Below are 21,800 nucleotides of genomic sequence, written 5' to 3' on the forward strand. Positions count from 1 at the left end.
TTCTTATCACTCACATCTTCTAGTGTCATCTGCCTGCCCTCTAAAAACCTGCATTTGTGACTCCTCATCCTTACAACAGTAGAAGTAACAATATATTGAAAACAAAAGCATGAAACATAACTAAAACATATGAAATAGGAAATCGGTGTTAGGCAAGACCTAGGAGAGAGAAGACTGAATCCTTACTCCCTTCCTCTGCTTATAATAACAATCCAGGAGTTCCCGTCGTGGCGCAGTGGTTAACGAATCCGACTAGGAACCATGAGGTTGGGGGATTGATCCCTGCCCTTGCTCAGTGGGTTAACGATCTGGCGTTGCCGTGAGCTGTGGTGTAGGTTGCAGACACGGCTCGGATCCCGCGTTGCTGTGGCTACAGCTGTGGCCGGTGGCTACAGCTCCGATTTGACCCCTAGCCTGGGGATTTGACCCCTAGCCTGGGAACCTCCATATGCCGCGGGAGCGGCCTAAGAAATAGCAAAAAGACAAAAAAAAAAAAAAAATCCAGCTGTATGACTGGGGTCAAATCACTTCTCTTGCTTCAGTTTCCTGATCTGTCAAATAAAAATAATCTCTTCTATCGATTTCAGAGGAATAATAAAGTGATAAAGCACTTCAAAAACTCTTTCAAATGCTACTTTAAAAAAGGTATCACTATTACATAAAAAAATCTAAACCCCAAAACTTCTGAAATTATAATCTCTCTCTTGTACTTACCTTGAGAATTTTAACAACAACTTTTTCATTATTTGTGATGTTGATGGCTTCAAATACTTCACTGTATTTACCCCGGCCTAATTTTCGAACCAGCTGGTAGTCATCTTGATTTCTGTGAACAAAATGATTCAAAGTGACAATGACTTTAAAAATTCAAATTATTAAGCACTAATTCAACTTATAAAACTATAGCCAGCAGAGTAAAAGAAATGAGGTATTTCAAATAATTTTCAAATTAGTTTCTTTGTATTTTTAAAAACTTTGGCCAATTAAAAATGTGTGTGCCAAATCCTAGAATTAAAAAAATCCCAAAATGTTATCTCTATTGGCACATTACACACAGCTAACCTGTGTGGGGGTTTCTTATGTACATTTATTTCCAACAACAGACAGCTTTCCCTTGGAAAATAATTTTTATATATTCCTGTCCTGGTGTTGGCATCTAGCAGAATGTCATTACATGCTGTAAAAATATTTCAATTCAGCCACACTTTGGGAGCAGCTGATTTTAAGTGGGTCACTTTGCAGATAAGTGGCTTTTTCAGACATATAGGTTTAACTTCCTTCTTGCCCTCCGAGGCTCTGAGGACAATCCATGTGATGGGAGTTTGCAAACCACACTATAGATCACAGACCACAGTTAGGTGCCCCTTGCTCTACTTTTACCCACATTCCAAGACTACTATGCAACACTGCAGGTGAAAAAGAATAAGGAAAATACCAACATTTTCTCCCTGTCTCTCCTTACAACTCAGGAGATTACCCTAAAGAAATACAAATACAGTCTCTTCAATAAGGCCTAAATACTATTTACTCCTGCTGGAAAATCCACTGAAAATCCAACATATAAAAATCAGCCATTCATTTTCCTCAAGCAGCTACAAAGAAAGTGAACGAACAGGAGTTCCTGTTGTGGCTCAGTGGTTAACAAATCCGACTAGGAACCATGAGGTTTCAGGTTCGATCCCTGGCCTCGCTCAGTGGGTTAAGGATCCGGCACTGCTGTGGGCTGTGGTGTAGGACAGCAGTTAACCTCCGATTAGACCCCCAGCCTGGGAACCTCCATATGCTGTGGGTGCAGCCCCAGAAAAAGACAAAAAAGAAAGAAAGTGAATGAACAGAGAAGACAAAAGGTACTAAGGACAATGGACAATGTAATAATCATGGCAGACTTAGGGAAAGAAGCTCTTGGTTCTGACTGAGTTCTCTTGCCGGGAGAAGGCATAGAAAACAAATGTAAGTAAGCAAATAGCACCATGACAAAATCCCAAAAGGCTTGTTAGTGTCACCTAATCACTTAATTTGAAGAGAGTGGAATAGTAAAACTCAGGTATTCACACATAAAATGTGTGAAGAGGAAGACTGTTAGATTATCAATAATGATTACTTATTGGCCTTATTCCATGGTTCTTGATTTTTTTTTTTTTTTTTGGCCATGCCCCTGACATATGGAAGTTCCCAAGCCAGGGGTTGAACCCATATCACAGCAGTGACCCAAGCTGCTGCAATGACAATGCTGGATCCTTAACCCATTGTGCCACAAGAGAACTCCCTCTTAATAGTATTTTTGAAGCACACTGTACCTCCTTGCACAGAGGCAGTATACTTACTGTTAAGAATCATGGCCCAACCAGGATTAAAATATACTCTGACAATTTTTGAAGACTATCTTTAACCACTTAGCCTATGAACATCACATGTGGTCTGACATAAAATGTAGTTTATGGGAGCTGCAGCTTTATGAGTTTTTCAATTGCTATCTTTTTGGGGGGGGTTTTCTTTTTTTGCTCTCTCTTGCACTTGAATGTTAAGGTGTCACCAGATTAGTTAAATACATATAATGGTGGGACAAAAAATACAAAACATCCAAATGAGACTGCGCAGAGAATTAGGAGGGCAAACACAGCTGTTCAGGCAGACTGCAACTGTTCAGGATGGAATATGTGCTGAATTCCATGTTACACAGGGCTAGCCTCATGATAAGAGCAAATGTTTTAAGAATTTAATTTTGCTTTTCATCAGAAAGAGGACACCTTTCTGGAGAACTGCATCATCCTTCACTATCATTATGGGACAACATTCTCTGACCTCAAAATTACTTTATATAAGAGCCTGGTATTTTCAAAGTCTTTCAAATATTAATTTTCACCTAACTGCAAAGCTCTTAGTTGAGCAAGCTTTATACACAGAATATATATATCAGAGGAAAGAAGAGATTGAAATGATTTTTAAATGGTAAACCCATCAAAACTTAATTTGCCAAAGCAACACCTTGCTTCTTTGTTGTAGAAGAAAACAAAAATTGGGTTCGATCTTGAAGTTTATAAATGCACAGTCAGAGAGGCTTCCTGACATAAATCACTCAACAAATCCACAAGAGTCAGCCCTTTGGGTGAATACAGTGAAATAAATGGAAATTATTACCCCCATTCCACCACATGTGACTCATAATCCCAGTATTCTCGGGGTCTGTGCGTATTAACATCTGTGTAAACTCTGGCCCTGCTTGGCACGGGTCCCGACATGTCAGACAGGTTGGCGGACAAAGCTGGACTTGATGTTTGGAGATCTGGCAGTCACCGTGTAAAGAGGCAGCTGGAGGTAAAACCTTGTTTCAGACCTGTTTTCTTCAGACTGCAGAAACAAAACACACAAAGGCCAAGAAGCCACTTTAAAAAAGCATGAGAAGTAAAGAAAATCATTCTACAATAATGGCTTCAAATATACCCCTTGGCTCTCCTACCGTTAACTAATGAATATATCCCAACTGTGCCTCCTAGAACATGGGGAAAGAATAAAAAACAAACACACACCACCAAACCCCCTAGAAACATACATAAAGGGGCCTTAATTCTATTCTACAAAGCAGCCTGTGACCTCCTCATCTAACCTAAAGTCTGGATGTTCTTTATAGTGAAAGAGCACAAAACACCTCAAGTCTGATTTTAATATTTGATAACACCAGGAATGGAATAAAGACTTGTTCCCATATATCAAAGTTTAATGTCATTTTATTATTTGGGTAACCTTATGTAATAAATCAGTAGACTGGTGATCACCATTTGAAACATACACTTGATTTCACTGAAAAAGAGATCAGTAATTTCCTTCTGATTTATTTGATATGAGTAAGCTTAGTAAAAACTGGTAATATATATTGGCTGAAATAATGCAAAATTTGACACAGAGGAAAAGCAGGTGAAATTTTAGAAATATGCTTTTCTACCAAATTGGTAAACTAAGTCTCCTTTATCATGTCTTCCCCAACCATACCAATCTATTTATCTCTGTTTTCTGAGATTCCTATAGCATTTGTTGATTCCCTTTACTCTGCATTTAATTAAGAATGTACTGAGGGAACACCTTTCTATTTGTTAGACAGGATGCTGCCTGATGCCTAAATCACTGATTAAGGCCAACGAGATTTTAAAAAAAATGTAGTCTCCAAATGTCATAACCTGAGGAAGACACATCACCTATGTATTTTCTGGCCAAGATTATGTAACCTCAATCTAATTACAAGGAAAAGACAAACAGGAAATGAGGAAACTTCTATTTTTAAAAAGTCAGCGGTTGGGGGACAATATACTGCGCTCTTTGAAACTGTCAACATTATAAAACATAAAGCAAGGCTAAAAAGACATGACAGCTAAATACAACGTCCTGCCCTAGACTGAACCTTGTAATGAGGGGGATGCTATAAAAAATAATACTATCAGATCAAGTGACACAACTGGAATTTAGATAGATTAGGGTATATGGAAAAGTACACTCACACAAGCACATGGGTTAAAATATTACAAATAGGTAAATCTGAATAAACGGAGATACAAACGTTCTTTGTACTATTTTTACGTTGTTGAAACATATTATTTTTTATTTTTATTTTTTGGTCTTTTTGCCTTTTCTGGGGCCATGCCTGCGGCACATGGAAATTCCCAGGCTAGGGTTTAATCAGAGCTGTAGTCACTGGTCTATGCCAGGGCCACAGCCACACAGAATCCGAGCCACATCTGCGACCTACACCACAGCTCATGGCAACACCAGATCCATAACCCACTGAGCAAGGCCAGGGATCGAACCCGCAACCTCACAGTTCCTAGTTGGATTCGTTAACCACTGAGCGACGACAGGAACTCCTCATTTAGCATATTTTTAGGGTTCATCCATGTTATAGCATATGCCAAAATTCCCTTCTTCTTTGAGACTGAATACTTTCACTATATATATATATATATACACCACATATTATTTATCCATTTATTCATCAACAGACACTTGGGTTGTTTCCACCTTCAGGTTACTGTGAATAATGCTGTGATGAACACTGATTTATAAATACCTTCTGGAGTTCCTGCTTTCAATTCCTTTGGGTGGAATTTTGATCATATGGTAATCCTGTTTAATTTTTTTGAGGAATCAGCACACTCTTCCACAATGGCTGCATCATTTTATATTCCCATTAGCAGTGCACAAATGTTCCAATTTCTCCACATTCTCACCAGTATTTACATAATGGATTTTTTTACATAGTAGCCATCTTAAAGGATATAAAGTGTTATCTTGTTGTGGTTTGACCTGTACTTCAATAATGATTAGTGACGCTGAGCATTTTTTCATGTGTTTATTGGCCATTTATGAATCTTCTTTGGAGAGATGACTATTCAAGCCCTTTAGCTTTTTTTTTTTTTTGCTTGTTAGGGCCATACCTGCGGCACATGGAAGTTGCCAGGCTAGGGGTTGAATGGGAGCTACAGCTGCCAACTGATGCCGCAGCCATAGCAGCTCAGGATCCAAGCCTCGTCTGCCACCTAAACCACAGCTCATGGCAACACCGGATCCTTAACCCACTGAGCAAGGCCAGGGGTCGAACCCACATCCTCATGGATCCTGGGGTTCATTAATCACTGAGCCACGAAGGGAACTCCCTCAAGTCCTTTAGTTTTTAACTGGGGTTTTTTTTGGTGGTTGTTAAGTTGTAGAAATTCCTTATATATTCTAGACATTAATCCCTTATCAGAATATTATTTGCAAATATTTTATCCCATTTTGTGGGCTTCCCTTTATTCCGCTGATCCTTTGATCACAAAATTTTAATTTTTGTCTTTGGCTATGCCTGAGGCATGCAGAAGATCCCAGGCCTAGGATCAAACCTGAGCCTTGGCAGTGACAATGCTAGATCCTTAACGCTCTGAGCCACCAGCAACTCCAAAACTTTTGAATTTCGATAAAGTCAATTTTGTCTATTCTGTCTTGTTGTCTGTGCTTTTGGTGTCATATCTGTACTATTTTTATTTCTGTCTCATATATAAAAAGGCAGCACCCGCAGCATATGGAGGTTCCTAGGCTAGGGGTTCAATGAGAGCTGTAGCTGCCGGCCTACGCCACAGCCACACCAGATCCGAACTGCATCTGCAACCTATACTGCAGCTCATGGCATCAAACCTGCTTCCCCATGGATACTAGTCTGGGTCATTACTGTGGAGCTACAATGGGATCTCCTGCCTCATGTAAATTTGAAGTAACTTCCAAGTAAAAAGTTTTTAAGAAATGGGTAAAAGAAAACTGCAGCCAAGAAAGAGGGAAATTTACTTAGGATCACATAGCTGCTTAACAGCAAAGGATGAGAAACCAAACTTCCCATTCCTGTGACAATAATCTTTTTTGCCATGCAATCGTGAACTAGTTAGATAACAATAACATCTACCAGCATTCGCTGTGTGCTTTGTGCAGGTTCTTTTTTTTTAAATTCTTACTACACAAGGAAATGATAAGAAAAAGTTATTATTATCCTCATTTTACAGATGAGGAAAATGAAGTAAACGAAGTTTAAGTAACTTGCCAAAGGACACACAGCTAGAAGAGAGCTGACATTCAACCAGACTAAAACAGAGAGACTGTATTCACCTCACAGGTTTGTGGTGATTCAATGAGTGTAAAGTGTTTAGAACTATGCCTATTTGAGAGCTCTAAGAGACCCTTTTATAACAATCTGCATGTTCTTTCCAATGTTCTACTTAAGCTGGAGTTTAGCCAGCACACTAAAAGATGAGCCAGAAGAGATGTCTCCTCATGTCCATGATTTCAGTGGCATAAACCTTTCAGAGGAAGAGCAAGACACTTGGATGGGGATTAATGCTATACTTCAGAAGTGTGACCAACAGTGATACTCTCACTTCCCCCACATACAGGAGATCGAAAGATCCATGTGTCTACTTATGCATTCTCCCATTCATAAGCCCCCCTAAAATTTGCCTCTGCTCAACTCTAGGGGTCTGTAGGTAGAAAATTTAAATAGTCAGAAAACAATAAAATCATTCAGATACTTATTAAAACGTCTTAACTGTGGCTCTCAAAGTCCTTCTCCTATGAACTTTTTGTGAAATCAGCACAAATTTAGTAACTGGGATTAGATGCAATGAGGTGATGAAACAAGCAGTGGAGTTCTGGGTTCAAATTTATTAGTTGGCTATAAGATCTCTATTGGGCTTCTTCCAGCTTTAATGCATCACTTATAAAACCTGCCTAACTGCACTTGCAGACTGAAAGGAAGATCAAGTGAGATGATAGTCCAGAAAGGGCTCAGAAACACCAAACACATGTAAATTATTATTAAATGATTACTATGCTATTGCTCTTTAGTGAAAACTAGTAAGTAGAAGCCTAGCCTTAAAAGGCTGCAGTCTTCATTCTTAGCTTTCTTCAAAAATACAAAAATTATAGGAGCTGTGGTTAACTCCCAGCCTCTGAGGGCCAACTCATGGGTGGACATGCCATTACAAAATGAGACCTCGTTTCTGCCTGGAAATCATCTGACTCACATGGAAAATATTCCCCAACTCCCATTTACTAGCCCACGAATCGATCACACTCATCGCCCAGGCTTCCTCTGTTCTCTTAAGGCCTTAGCATTCTCTAAGAAGAGTAGAACTAGACTATTCACTAATGAAACTCTTGAGATTTTCAAGTACTTGTTTTGACTGACCTTTGCAGTTTTCTGCCTCTTCAGTTGGGACCTAATTTATGAACTAGTGAATTTGATTCTCCACTGGGAGTACAACTAGTTGTTTTGTAGTACCCCAAAGAGGTGCTTCACTTTACTGTTATGCATATCAAATAATTTGCTTAGAGTAAGAGCCATTCACAGGAGTTCCTTTGTTAATTATGCAAGGAAGAGAAAACGGGGGGTAGGGGAGGGTAAAGGGTGTGTGTTCTTGAACTACTTACTGCTCAGTAACTTCAGATAAATAAAATGATTCAAGGAGAGATGGGGGAAGGTGTTGATAAGGGGAAAAGAGAGGGTGCACAAAGATAGAAAAAAGAGGATAAACATTATTCTATTCAGAAATATTATTTCACTTGTACAGCTGTATGTATATATATTCACATGCAGCCTAAGATTAAGGAAACAGTGATGGCCTAAATTTCTCAATTATAGATTTGGTTCTTTCAGACATTTCTTCCTTCGGTCATCCCTTAGATATATGCACATTGCTATGGAAAAATACTATGCTAGACCTTTGGGATATAGTATCAAGCAAGGCTGAATGGGGGTTAGATGAATGTACTTTTAAGATTTTTATCTGTAGATTAAGGACTATGGAAATTCACTGAAGGGTTTTAGGCAGGAAAGTGACCTATATGTACATTCTGAATAAGTTTACTCTGGCTGGGTGTGGGACAGGCAGAAAGAAAAGATTCAGGAAAACAGAAAGTTGGCATTTAAAGCCAAGTTGGTTGGCCTCTAAGGTTCAAGTTTTTTCACTCTATATTACTTATCACTTTCTACCTCACACACAGTAGTCTTCAAACCTTAATTTCCTTATTAGGCCCTTACCTCCTTGAAGTCAAGATCCATATCTGATTCACCTTTTTACTTTACAGTACCTAGCTTGCCTTTGCATTTTGTAGGGTTCAGTAAATATTATTGAGCAAATCAATGGTGGTTTATTTTAAAAAAAATGAAATGAAAATGAAGTTGCCTCTAAAAGGTAGGGCATCCCTAAACAATTCAAGTCATCTGGTACATATAGCTAAGAAGATCAAAAGACCAGGAGTTCCCGTCATGGCGCAGCGGTTAACGAATCCGACTAGGAACCATGAGGTTGCTGGTTCGGTCCCTGTCCTTGCTCAGTGGGTTAACGATCCGGCGTTGCTGTGAGCTGTGGTGTAGGTTGCAGACGTGGCTCGGATTCAGCGTTGCTGTGGCTCTGGCGTAGGCCGGTGGCTACAGCTCCGATTCAACCCCTAGCCTGGGAACCTCCATATGCCACGGGAGCGGCCCAAGAAATAGCAAAAAAAAAGACAAAAAGAAAATCAAAAGACCAACTCAAGTTCTTGAGTAATTTTCCCTTCTCTCCCCTCCATCCCAATGTTACAGCTTCTTCTGTTAAATAATAGGGCCACAGTTAAGACTTATTTTTTTTCTCCCACAACAATTAAAATTAAGAGAACACTAGAGAAACTTCAGCAATTTTTACAAGGGATTATCTTAATGTTGGGAAAAGTACTTGAGTCCTGAATATCCTGATGGTCAATTCTCCTATCCACCATTTGCAATACAAGTATACTTAAGAAAACACGATTTACAGAAAAACCATTACTTTTCCTAATAATTTTCCTTTTAAAAAACCTTACTTAGTCCTTACTGTATTACACAAAAGGAGATGTAATTTTCGTGGCTAACAATTTCACATCACTACTTCTATTTTAAAAGCCCTCAGAGACAAACTCTGAAGACATGGCTAAGTTTTGTTTGTTCAATGCTTAGACTAATAAAAGCCAATTAATCAACTGTGAAAAGTTATCTTGTCAACAAAATTCTCCCTACTAAAGTCAAACCACACCTACAATCAAAGTCAATTACATGGCTCTGCTTGATCTATTTAATAAAATGCAGGGAAATGAAAACTTCATTAAACCACCAGGCTAAAATATGTACCGTTAAAACCATAAGTTTATTGACATAAATGTAACAGAACTAATTAATTTCAATAAAAACTCCTTTTGCCCTCTTCAGCCAGTCTTTCCCTCTAATCTCTTCTACTCCATGTGATTTCTGTTTTTCAATCTGGCAACTAAAAAAGAAAATTAGAGATTAAGTAAATGGTCCAATATCAGAAAACTGCACAAATCTAATCAGTAATTTGTGCTTTTATATTTCTTTTATAGCTGCACCTGCAGCATATGGAAGATCCTGGGCTAGGGGTTGAATCAGAGCTACAGCTGAGGCTACACCACAGCCACAGCAACGCCAGATCCTTAACCCACTGAGTGAGGCCAGGGATCAAACCTGTACCCTCACAGAGACAATGTCAGGTTCTTAACCTGCTGAGCCACAATGGGAACTCCAACTAACATATTTTTATAGATCAGTTTTCTAGTATTAAAACTGTAGAGGATTATTCTGCAACTTTAAATTTAAAAAGTCTACCGTCAAGCTGTGATACAGTTTTATTAGGTCTTTTAACCCTAATGTTTATTAGGGTCTCCATCTTAAAAAAAAAAAAAAAAAAAAAATCCTTCTTCCATCCCTAGATCAATCATGGTGAATGAACAAGGTCTCATATTCATCCAGACAGGACAAAGACTTCTACAGTAAAGAATGAAGAATAGCAGTTGTATGAAGGAAAAAAACAACTTTGAAGCACTGCTACAGAGAATAACTCTTCTTAGCAATCAAGCAGCATAAACTGGTTAAGAGGATTTGTGGAAGAAACTCAGGGAGAGAATAACTATGTGTGTTTTTGCCTTGTGGTAGAAGCAAAGATAAACATATAGTCATACAAACTTGCCCTTTCTCCTTTCAAAGTGGCATTTCTTAGAAGGTCAATGAACACCAAAAAAAGCATAAGGAGTTAATACTATCTGAATTACTTGCTTGAAATGTTCATGGTTGCCCTAAATTTCCAATTATCTCTTCCTTTCAAATCAAGAGCATAATGTTCACTCATTAAGCATTTATCTAATACTTATTATGTACCAGGAAATGTCTGCTTCATTGCCAGGAAGGGATCCTTTCTTTAAGCCCTAGAGAATAAAGAGAAAGCAACTCTGCCCTCCAACAAAGAAAACAGACCATTATAATCTCAAGTGATCAGTGCTTGAAAGAATTAAATCAGGGTGCTCTGCAGGAACTGAAGGGAATTTAAGTCACCTACCAACCCATTATCGTCCATTCAACAAATATTTATGGAGTACCTCAATGTTTGAGAAAGGCAGTCAGGGAAGAAATAACATCTAAGCTCAGTTTTGAACGACACATAAGAACCTTTCAGATGAAAAACATCAAAGCAAGGAATTGTAAAGTACAATTTTTTTGATTTGTTTGTTTTAGGGCTGCACCGCGGCATAGGGAGGTTTCCAAGCTAGGGGTCGAATCTGAGCTACAGCTGCCGGCCTAAGCCAGAGCCACAGCAACACAGATCCTTAACCTGCTGAGAGGGGCCAGGGATCATGGTCCCTAGTCAAATTTGTTTCCGCTGTGCTACGAACGGGAACTTCTAAAGCACAATTCTTTAAATTAGGAATTTTGAAGATCTAAAATTTTGTACCCCAAAATGACCAAAAGCTGGCACAACCTGTTATCGCCTATAAGAAGTACATCAGATCAGCAACCTTTTTATCTGATGTGGAAAACACTAGTGCACTCTACTTGATTATTTCTGTGTGTATGCCTCTTCCCCCAAATAATGATTAATTCACAACCACTGAACTTTAGATCTCATCTCTTCCATTCTCCACTCCTCAAACAAATCAGTTCAACTGCTGAGATCACAAAGCAAAATACCTAAAAAAAAAAAAAAAAAAAAAAAAAACCCAAAAACGACAATACCAAAAGCTGGTGAGGATGTAACAGAAACTAATTCACAGTAACAAACAGATAGAGGGTGTGGATGATCCCTGAAAGTGTAAGAGTTTCTCAGTTTTCAAAGTAAGAAATCAAGATTTTTGCAGGTAATTTCCTGTTTTCAGTAAAACAGTGGGCAAGGTTATGTAGGTTAACTCTCACAATGAGAACCAAAGAGAACACACACACTCTCTCTCACATTCTTAAATAAGACTGACAAGCATACAGCCAAAAGTGAAGAGAAAATGATGTGAGCCACATGGGAAGTCCCAAAAGTGAAGAGAAAATGAGAACCGAGAAAAGTAAACAAACAAGGAAGCCCAAAGGGTCTTTGCTGACCCCTGAAAATTAGAATTTTGTTCTGACAGAAACCAAAGCCCAGGGCTCTCACAAGGTGAGGCATTCTTCTTCATAATAAGGAACTAAATAAAAAATAAATAAATGGAAGCAAGGGAGGACAAAGAGGAGATCCTCACCATAATAAGTTGAAGTGAGAGTTACAACCTTAGGATGGGAGTGAATGGGGAGTGGAAGATCCAAGGAAGAATTACAGCCCTACAGAGGGAATATATGATCTGAAGCTTGTTTTAAGGTGGTCCCTGGACAAGCAATCAATGTCTGCGCGTACCTGACAGGAGCAAGCTCTCTGTGATGAAAAGTATCTTGCTATGGTCCTCAAATCAATCCTACAAATTTTTAATTACTCAAATCCAACATCCACCTTGTTATCAAAGATCTTAAGCACTGATGGAAAAGACTTCAAGAGTAAGAACTGGCAGCTTGAGAACAGAAAAAACCGAGACTATTGATCTTGGACCCAAGCAATGAAATAAATAACCTGGTTGACTATGCTTATAGAAATAAGCTTCAGAATATTTGAGGTGAACAGGATGCGTTACAGCATCCTATAAACAGCAGATTTCAAAATGTAGACAAATAAAACAGAACTTTTAGAAATAATTACTGAAATAAAAGAAGTAACTTTAATAGTAGATTCAACAAAAATGAAAACTGAGGAAGTGAAAAACAGGCTAGAAATTATTTATAGTACAGCAGAAAAGCCAAAGCTATGAAAAAATAAGAGAATAATAATACCGTGAAGTAGTCTGATACACTTTTAATTGGCACTAGAAGAAAAGGAGAAAATGGGACAAGGCAGAGGCAACAGCTGAAGAGATTAACACTTGAGAACTTCCTTGAAGCAACTAAACACAATCACATTCCAGAAAACAACAACTATCAAACAAGATCAATAAAAAGAAATCCACAACCAAACATATAATAAAACAAAAGAAAAATGAAAGATAGAAATTTGAAAGCAAGCAGAGAAGCTAGATTGCATTTAAAGAAGCAACATTAGAACAGTTATTTCTCCAAAAGCAACAATGAAGCCAAGACAGTTTCCTCAGCGTGCTAAGGAAAAAAACCTGCAAAAATAAATTTCACATGCGGTAAATATCTCTAAATAAAGAAAATAAGGATAAATAATTCTATATGGAAGGTCTGAGTTGAAAGAGAAAATAAAGAGCAAAATTTATGGAAAAGTTGAAATACCAAATTATGATTAATATTATACTTTGATAAGTTACGGCTCCAAGTTATAATATTTATGATGATATCTACTTATAGAACAAAAAATACCATGTAGTTCCAAACTACAAAGATGTGTGTGTGTGAATGGAATGATAAATATCCAAAAATGCTAAAAATGAGAAGAAAAAAATCCCAGAACATAAGAAACAGAAAAAAACTGAAATATGATTAATTTTGTTAAATATAAATGAATCAAATCACCCTTTGTAAAAGACAAAAGACTGTCAGACTGGTTTAAAAAAGAAACCCAAAGAATTACCAAACCAGGTTTCTGGTTTTGTTTTTTGCTTTTTAGGGCCGCACCCGCCACATACGGAGGTTTCCAGGCTAAGGGTCCAATCGGAGCTACAGTTGCCAGCTTACACCACAGCCACAGCAACTCAGGATCTGAGCTGCATCTGCGACCTACAACCTACACCACAGCTCAGGGCAACACTGAGCGAGGCCAGGGACTGAACCCAAAACCTCATGGTTCCTAGTCAGATTCGTTTCCACTGTGCCACAACAGGAACTCCTACCAAACCAGTTTTGAAAAAGAAAAATAAAGCTGGAGGAATCATATTATCTAATTTTAAATTATTTATTACAAAGCTTACAGTTATTAAAACAGTATGATTAGCAAAAAGGATAAAACATAAATCAATGGAACAGAATAGAGTACAGAAATAGACCCACACAAATATGGCCAACTGATTTTTGACAAAGATAGAAAAGCAGTTCAATGAAGAAAGGGTGATCTTTTTTGTAAATGGTTTGGGACACTTGGACACCCATGTGTAAAATCATAAGCTTCAATCTAAACCTCACACCTTATTAAAAAAATAATTCATAATTGCTTGTGGATCTGAAAGTAAAAATATCAAACCTTTATAGAAAATCTTGTGATGTGAGATTAGGCCGAGTTCTTAACATGACACCAAAAGCACAATCCATCAAAGAAAAAACTAAAAAACTGGACTTTATCAACACTACAACATTTCTTTCTTGTCTTTTTTTTTTTGGTCACACCTGAGGCATGTAGAAGTTCTGAGGCCAGGCATCAAACCCGTACCACAGCAGTGACAATGCTGGATCCTTACCCCACTGAGCCACCAGGGAACTTCCAATACTGCATTTCTGCTCTCTGAAAGACTGAACAGAATGGGAAAAACACAAACAGACAAAAAAAACCCCAAAAAAACTACAGATAGAATATATTTGCAAAGCATGGCAAAAGACTTGAATGTATGTTATATAAAGAACTCAACAAAAGAAATACCAACTAAAGAACAGGCAAAAGATCTATGCAAACATTCACAAAGGATCAAATTAAAATGAGATACACTACAGAGCTACTTACAAAAATCTGTAGGCAAATGTTGATGGCAGCTTTATTCATAATTACAAAAAAAAAGGAAACCAAGATGTCCAACAGATGAATGGATAAACAAATGGCTGTGTAATCGCACAATAGAAAAGAAACTATTGATTTCTACAACATGAATCTTAAATATATTCTGCTAAGTAAAGGAGCTAGATCCAAAAACCTGGATATTCTACGTTCCCATTTATACGACATACAAAAAAGGGCAAAACCATGAAGACAGAGAACATAAGTGACTGACTCATGGAAATGCAATTTTTCTCTTTAATATTGTAGATGCAGATTTATTACTCTTAAGTATTGTCAAAACCCACAGAACTGTACACCACAAAGAGTGGTCATTACTGGATGCAAATTCCTATTTCTGTGCAGTTTCCATTTCTTTACAGCATCTAAAAGCAGTGTCAGTGAGTCAATGCAAGTAACTAGTGCCCAAATCTTGGTTTCTCAATACCTTTCTCCTAGGGCTCTCTAGGGAAATGGCTGATTCCAAAATTGGGGCAGGGAAAATACAAGACAGCCTGGTAAATATGTAATCAAAGGGGTATGAGAGCCAACCCAAAAGAGCTCCAACTGCAAAAGCTTGAACAATTCAAACAATACAAAGACAGTATTAGATTATAACCCCCCAAAATAATATCCATATAAATAATTAAACTTTAAAAATCTTCCTTACACAAGAATTCAACTTATACATGTAGAAAGAAAAAAATAGAAAATTATCATTAGATCAGCACAGTAATCGCTGCAGACAAGACCCAATGACTAGTGCTAAAACTGGTTAGTAAAACTTATAACAGGTTATTTGCACAGCCTCTAAGTGTCTCCTCCAGGACACTCATTAATTACTCTGATGGTTTTAATATATGTCCACAAATCATTCTACAATCTCACATCTTCTCCAAAACTAAGTTTTGAAAATCAGGGAAAGATTGAGGAAGTTTCACTAACTGGAAGAGACTGAGGAGATATAATAACCAAATGTAATTTGGTGTCGTGGATTAGATCCTAGAACAGAAAAAGGACATAGCTGGTAAAAACCAAATAAAGTCCACAGTTTAGTTAATAGTATTGCATCAATGTTATTTCTTAGTTTTAATAAAGTGTCATGGTTATGTGATATGTTAACATTAAGGGAAGCTGAGGGAATGGTATATGAGGATTCTATATTTGCAACTCTTCTGTAAATCTACAAGTTAAATACAGACAATATTAGGTGCAACACAGCATGTGGAACAATTGAATACTCTCTTACATTGCTAGTGGGAATGCAAAATGGTATAGCAAAGCCCTGCTAGAAACAGTTTGGCAGTTTCTTATAAAGTTAAAAATTTTCACATAACCTGGCAATCCCACTATGTTCTTAAAGGCCTTTACACCAAACACGTACATTTACAGCAGCTCTATTCATAACCATCAAAGAATCTTGTGTGGATAAGCAAACTACAGTCCATCCACATAATGGAATTCTATTCAACAATGGAAAGGAACTAACCACTGACACACACAACTTCGATGAATCCCAAAAGCATTTTGCCAAAGAGTTCCCATCGTGGCTCAGTAGTAACAAACCCATCTAGGATTCATAAGGTTATGGGTTTGATCCCTGGCCTCACTCAGTGGGTTAAGGATCTGGTGTTGCTGTGGCTTCGGCTGCGAATGGCAGCTGCAGCTCTGATTCGACCCTGGGATCCTTCATATGCCACATGTGCGGTCCTAAAAAGACCAAAAAACAAAAAGCTATTTGCCGAGTGAAAGAAGCCAGTTTCAAAATATTATACATTACTTGACTCCATTTATATTATATAACATTCTTGAAAAGATAAAACTACGGTTAACTGAGAATAGAACAGTGGTTGGGAGGCTGGGTAATATGAGGGAGGTGATGTAACCGTTCTGTGTATTGGTTGTAATGGTGGTTACCCCAATCTCTGCATTAAAATTTACAGAACTGTGCACACAAAAGATGGAAAATCCTATCATATGAAGGACAAATTTGAAATAGCTAGAGGAAAAAAGCCCAAAACTGATATAAGAAATGAAAATCCTGGAGTTCCCGTCGTGGCTCAGTGGTTAACAAACACTACTAGTAACCATGAGGTTGTGGGTTCGATCCCTGGCCTCGCTCAGTGGGTTAAGAATCCAGCGTTTCTGTGAGCTGTGGTGTAGGCTGCAGATAAGGCTCAGATCCCTCGTTGCTGTGGCAAAGACCTCGGTGGCTACACCTCAGGTTAGACCTCTAGCCTGGGAACTTCCGTATGCCCAAGGTACGGCCCTAAAAAGACAAAAAAAAAAAAAAAAAATCCTGAATAGTCCCATAACCATTTCCATTTCAATCAGTATGGTAACTGGCTATCAGTTTACCATCTCCATTCTATTCTAATGTCTTCCTACTGCACAGCTTAACATTTCTGTAACACCTTTTTAAAAGTTGAAAACTAAAAATGTTAAGCAAACGAGTACTGAACACATGCCCCCCCTCTTCTGTGTCTTTATACTTTATGTCCTCCAATACAGCTTGTTAGGGGAAACCCTACTCACCCCTCAAGAATCAACAAGTTCTGTACCCATAATGGAGCCTTTCCACACCTCTCCAAAATGAACCAAAGCACTTCCTCTACGGGGCCAAAACACCTCCACATATTCATTACATTATCACACATTTTGTTTACACACTTCTCACTCCCCACTGGATTATTAATTCAAGGACCTGAACCATAATTTATTTCTCTTAGTATATGCCCTGTATTTTTCACATTGCCTAAGCATGTTGATATGTTGCATAACTGTTTGATGAACTGAATATTAAGACAGTAATAGATACTATTTTGGCAAAAATCAAACTTGCTTGCATATGGACCTGCTCCTGTTCAAAACTGAGAAAAGCAGTTTGGTTGTATGACAGATATTTGAGCTGCAGCTGATTTTAAAGATGCTCTTCAGTCTTACATATAAATGTTATCACATCAATCACTAACACCAGAGGTAAAATAGTCATACATACTATCACTTCCCAATGAGAGGTGAAGCCAGTCAATGTGTTAAGAGAGATTTCTTTGGAGCCATAAGCTTTTTTATGAGGTCATGTAATTTACCCATGTGATAGAACAGTGCCCAACAATCATTGATAGAGCTACAGAAACAGTTCAGTATTCTATTGCTAAAAAACCTTAAACCTTGGATTTATAATGAATCATGAGGTTGTAGAAAGAACAAAAATACTGGAGCCACTAAGGCCATATATGACCTTGGATCTGTCATTTAACCTACCTGCTTACAATGAGGAAACTGCGGAACATAAAGATTAATATCCTCGGAGTTCCTATCCTAGCTTTGCAGTAATGAAACTGACTAGTATCAGGATGCACGTTGGATCCCTGGTCTTGCTCAGTGGATTAAGGATCTGGTGTTGCTGTGAGCTGTGGTGTAGGTTGCAGACACCGCTCGGATCCTGCGTTGCTATGGCTATAGCATAGGCGAGTAGCTACAGATTCAACCCCTAGCCTGGGAACTTCCATATGCTGCAGGTACAACCCTAAAAAGACCAAAAATAAATAAATAAATACAAATTAAAAAAAAAAATTCCTCTACTGTTCCCTCCTTTACTGTCATGGAGGTAGGTCATGCAGGAGACCACCATACTTCCTGCAGGTGATCAGTAAGCAATTACTAATAGGGTGGGTTGTCCTAGACTCGCTAACAACAGAGGACAGATTGGAATCAAGGGCAACAATCATTATATGGCTTCCAGTTCTAAAGAAGTTTGAATGCCTATGCTTACACTGCTCCTTGGGATTTATGCTTATCACTTTTAAATCTAACAAGTCCAAGACCTAGATAATACCTTTCCCATTTTACAGAAGGTAAATCTGAGCAATTTTTGCAATGTTAGAGAGCAGTGGCAATTTTAAGTATTCTGTCTAGATTTACAGCCTATTCATTCTGCTTTATAGCAAATATATACATCCTACTTGGCTCACACAGTATTTTTTCTTCCAATTTTAAAACAGAAAAGGTCATACAACATCGCATCCATCATCTTAAGGTGTACAATTTAATGGTTTTTAGTATTGTTATAATGTGCAACCATCATCACCATGTGATTCCAGAACAGTACCTCCAAAAGAAACCAAATATCCCATATTAGTCATTCCCAATATCATCCCACTCCTTAACAACAATATGCTTTCTGCTCTATGGATTTGCCTATCCTGGATCTTTCATAAAGTCAGAATCATACAATATATAACCTTGTGTGTCTGCCTTCTTTCATTTACATGTTTTCAAGGTTCATCCATCATGTAGCTTTTATAGCAGTTCATTCCTTTTATAGCTGAATCCACTGTAAGGATATACCACATTTTGTTCATCATTGATCAACTGATGGACATCTGGGTTGTTTCCACTTTACAGTCATTATGAATAATGCTATGAACATTCTTATATAAGTTTTCCACATAGTGTTTTTGAAAAGTGAATTAGCTATTAAGTTGAATTATGTGTTAAAGATTTTCATAACAAATATTTTTAAGTTTGACTTGGTTGCCAACACTAAAAAAAAATTAACCTTCAGTCTCTTTTAAGAAGGAAGGAGAAAAGGTAGGTAGGTCTGTCTTTCCGTTAACAATGATTTTGCATTCCTACAGACAAAATCACCTGGATCTGCTGACTGTGATTATCCAATAATGGGCTCTAAAACCAACCCACTGGAAGATGCCATAGGTAAACCTGGACAACTCTATGCATTTATTTTACTGGCCCAACTCCTGCAGGTATTTCAGTTAGCAATCCCTGCTCTATACTAAATAAATTTATAAATATATAATAAAAAACTACATATTTTTAAAAAGGTAACTGGGGGAAAATATGGTCAAAGAAAATGTTTGGCATTATCAGATGCAACAGCAAGCACATTTAAGCTCTCAATTTAGGACCATTTACTCCTTGATTTAGTTCCCATAACTAGTCCAATTAGGACTTAAAACAAAACCTTGGAGTAGCACGCAATATGCTTTTTGCCAATTAAACACAGAACTTTGGAGTTCCTGTTGTGGCACAGTGGATTAAGAATCCTACTGTAGCAGCTTGGGTTGCTGTGGAGGTGGGCATTCAATCCCTGGCCCAGGAAATTTTGATATGACACAGGGCAGCCATAAAATAAACAATAAAAATTTTTACAAAATTAAAAAAAAAGAAACATGGGACTAAAGATTTATAGAAAAGATCTTATGGTCAAGACCCCTCCTCTGGGAGTTTCCGCTCTGTCACAGCTGCAGTGTAGGTCAAAACTGGCTCAGATCTGATCCCTGGCCCAGGAACTCCATATGCTGCGGGGCAGCCAAGAAAGAAAAAAAAAAAAAAAAAAAAAAGACCCCTCTTCTGTACTCCAATAGCACACTTTGCTTACCTCTTCCATCTCTTTCATTTAGTACCATCAAAGTACTGTTTACACGTCTGTCTCGTTAGCTAAATAAAGCTCCAAGAGCAGAGAATAATGACTTTGTATTCTTAGAAGTCTACCATAGAAGCTGATAGGTAGAAAATGGTTCAAAATATTTGTTGAAAGAATACTGTGACAAATGATAAATCATACAAATGTTACTATATTAAAAAATAATAAAAAGGGGAAAGAAACTTTTTGGACTACACAAATTATTTCAAAATTGAGTTCATCAATAAGATCAGAGGTCCATGAACTCTCTAAAAGTAAGCAGACACAAGTGGCATGTGCAGGTATATGTTTGAAGAAAAGTTCTGCAGCTTTCATAACAGGCTGGGAGGAAATTTGTAAACTGCAGAATTAAGAACCACTGAATTAGACAAAAGGAAAGGTACATTTTAAACATTGTAAAATATCAATTTTAAAAGGTGAAGTTGAGTTCCTGCTGTGGTGCAATGGGATAGGTGGCATCTTGGGAATGCTGGGATGAAGGTTTGATTCCGGGCCAGCAGAGCAGGTTAAGGATCTGGTGTTGCTGCAGTTGCTGCGTAGGTTGCAACTATTGCTAGGATCTGATCCCCGGCCCAGGGAACTCCATATGCCATGGGATGGCCAGAAAATAAAAAATAAAAGGTTGACTTGATAATTTACTTAAATATTAAACAATTCAATTTCTCAAGTATATCCCATTCTTTTCTGAAGGAAGAGAGGAAGACAGTGTATCCTAGGCTTCAATTTATGTTCCAGCGTAAGACCCATGCTTGATGAATGATTAACAAATTGTCAGCTTCAGAAAAGATACAGTGGCATTCAGAGTCAGTTGGGTGAGGACACTAGTTTTAAACAAGAACTTCAATTCTGCTTCACATTACTGCTTTAAAAAACAACTTAAATTTCTTTACAAGTGTCCAAACTTTAATCATTTAGAGCCTGACATTCTAAAGTGTATTCCTTTAATTATATGTGGAAAGAGAATTACGTGGGGGTATGAGAGATACTTTTAAAACGGCCTTTCCTAAACTTAAAGCCAAGACTTTTCTTTTTTCAGCTGCACCTGTGGCACATGGAAGTTCCTAGGTCAGGGATCAAATCCAAGCCACAGCTGTGACTTACACCAGTTTCAGCAATGCTGGATCCTTAACCTACCGCGATGAACCTGTGCTGCCAGAGACAATGATGGCTCACTAACCTACTGCCACAGCAGGAACTTCAAAGCCAAGACTATTTGAGATAGGCAGCCTCTTGAATCTTAAAACTGTTAAAATACTCAATTACTGCATTTTCTAATTTAGTGCTTACAGCCTTTTAAAAAGTCAAAATACAAAGAGAAATAATATTTATATGACAGACTGGGATAAATGATCAAGACTTTCAGACCTGAGGTCACTGGCTTGGAGGCCCTACACCCCTGCACGAATGGCCAAAAGGCTGAGGGGACAAGCATCTCAGCCTGTTATTCTCCGTGATAGAGTTCACTGGCTGAAAAGCTGATTTAATGAACCTACAGATCATGAGCTGAAAAGCCAAAACCCATGCAGGGGGCTGAGAAAACTATTTCATAACTTCCCTTTATTTCAAGAGATGTGCGGGGAGTTTTCGTCGTGGCTCAGTGGTAAGGGAGTTTGATCCCTGGCTTCGCTCAGTGGGTTAAGATCCAGCACTGCTGCGAGCTATGGTGTAGGTTGCATATGTGGCTCGGATTCTTTGTTGCTGTGGCGTAGGCCTGCTGTTGTGGCTCTGATTCAATCCCTAGCCTGGGAACTCCCATATGTTGTGGGTGCAGCCCTAAAAAGCAAAAAAGAGAGAGAGATATGTGATCACCTCTTGCAGCTTTCAAGCAT

At 38.1% G+C, this 21,800-nt stretch overlaps 1 protein-coding gene across 2 annotated transcripts in view; it reads right to left on the minus strand.

Moving 5' to 3' along the window:
* Window positions 1–21,800, minus strand: part of CSNK2A1 (casein kinase 2 alpha 1) — a 53,697-nt gene that overhangs the window by 21,863 nt on the left and 10,034 nt on the right. For both annotated transcript variants that reach the window (XM_047771411.1, XM_047771412.1), the window contains 2 exons: window positions 3,139–3,348; window positions 715–826 (listed from right to left, as the gene is read on the minus strand). In XM_047771411.1, the coding sequence (XP_047627367.1) occupies window positions 715–826; window positions 3,139–3,239 (213 nt within the window). In that variant the 5' untranslated portion in view covers window positions 3,240–3,348. The remainder of the gene's footprint in view (window positions 1–714; window positions 827–3,138; window positions 3,349–21,800) is intronic.

The sequence above is a fragment of the Phacochoerus africanus genome, chromosome 3 (genome assembly GCF_016906955.1).
Source record: "Phacochoerus africanus isolate WHEZ1 chromosome 3, ROS_Pafr_v1, whole genome shotgun sequence".
NCBI lineage: Eukaryota > Metazoa > Chordata > Mammalia > Artiodactyla > Suidae > Phacochoerus > Phacochoerus africanus.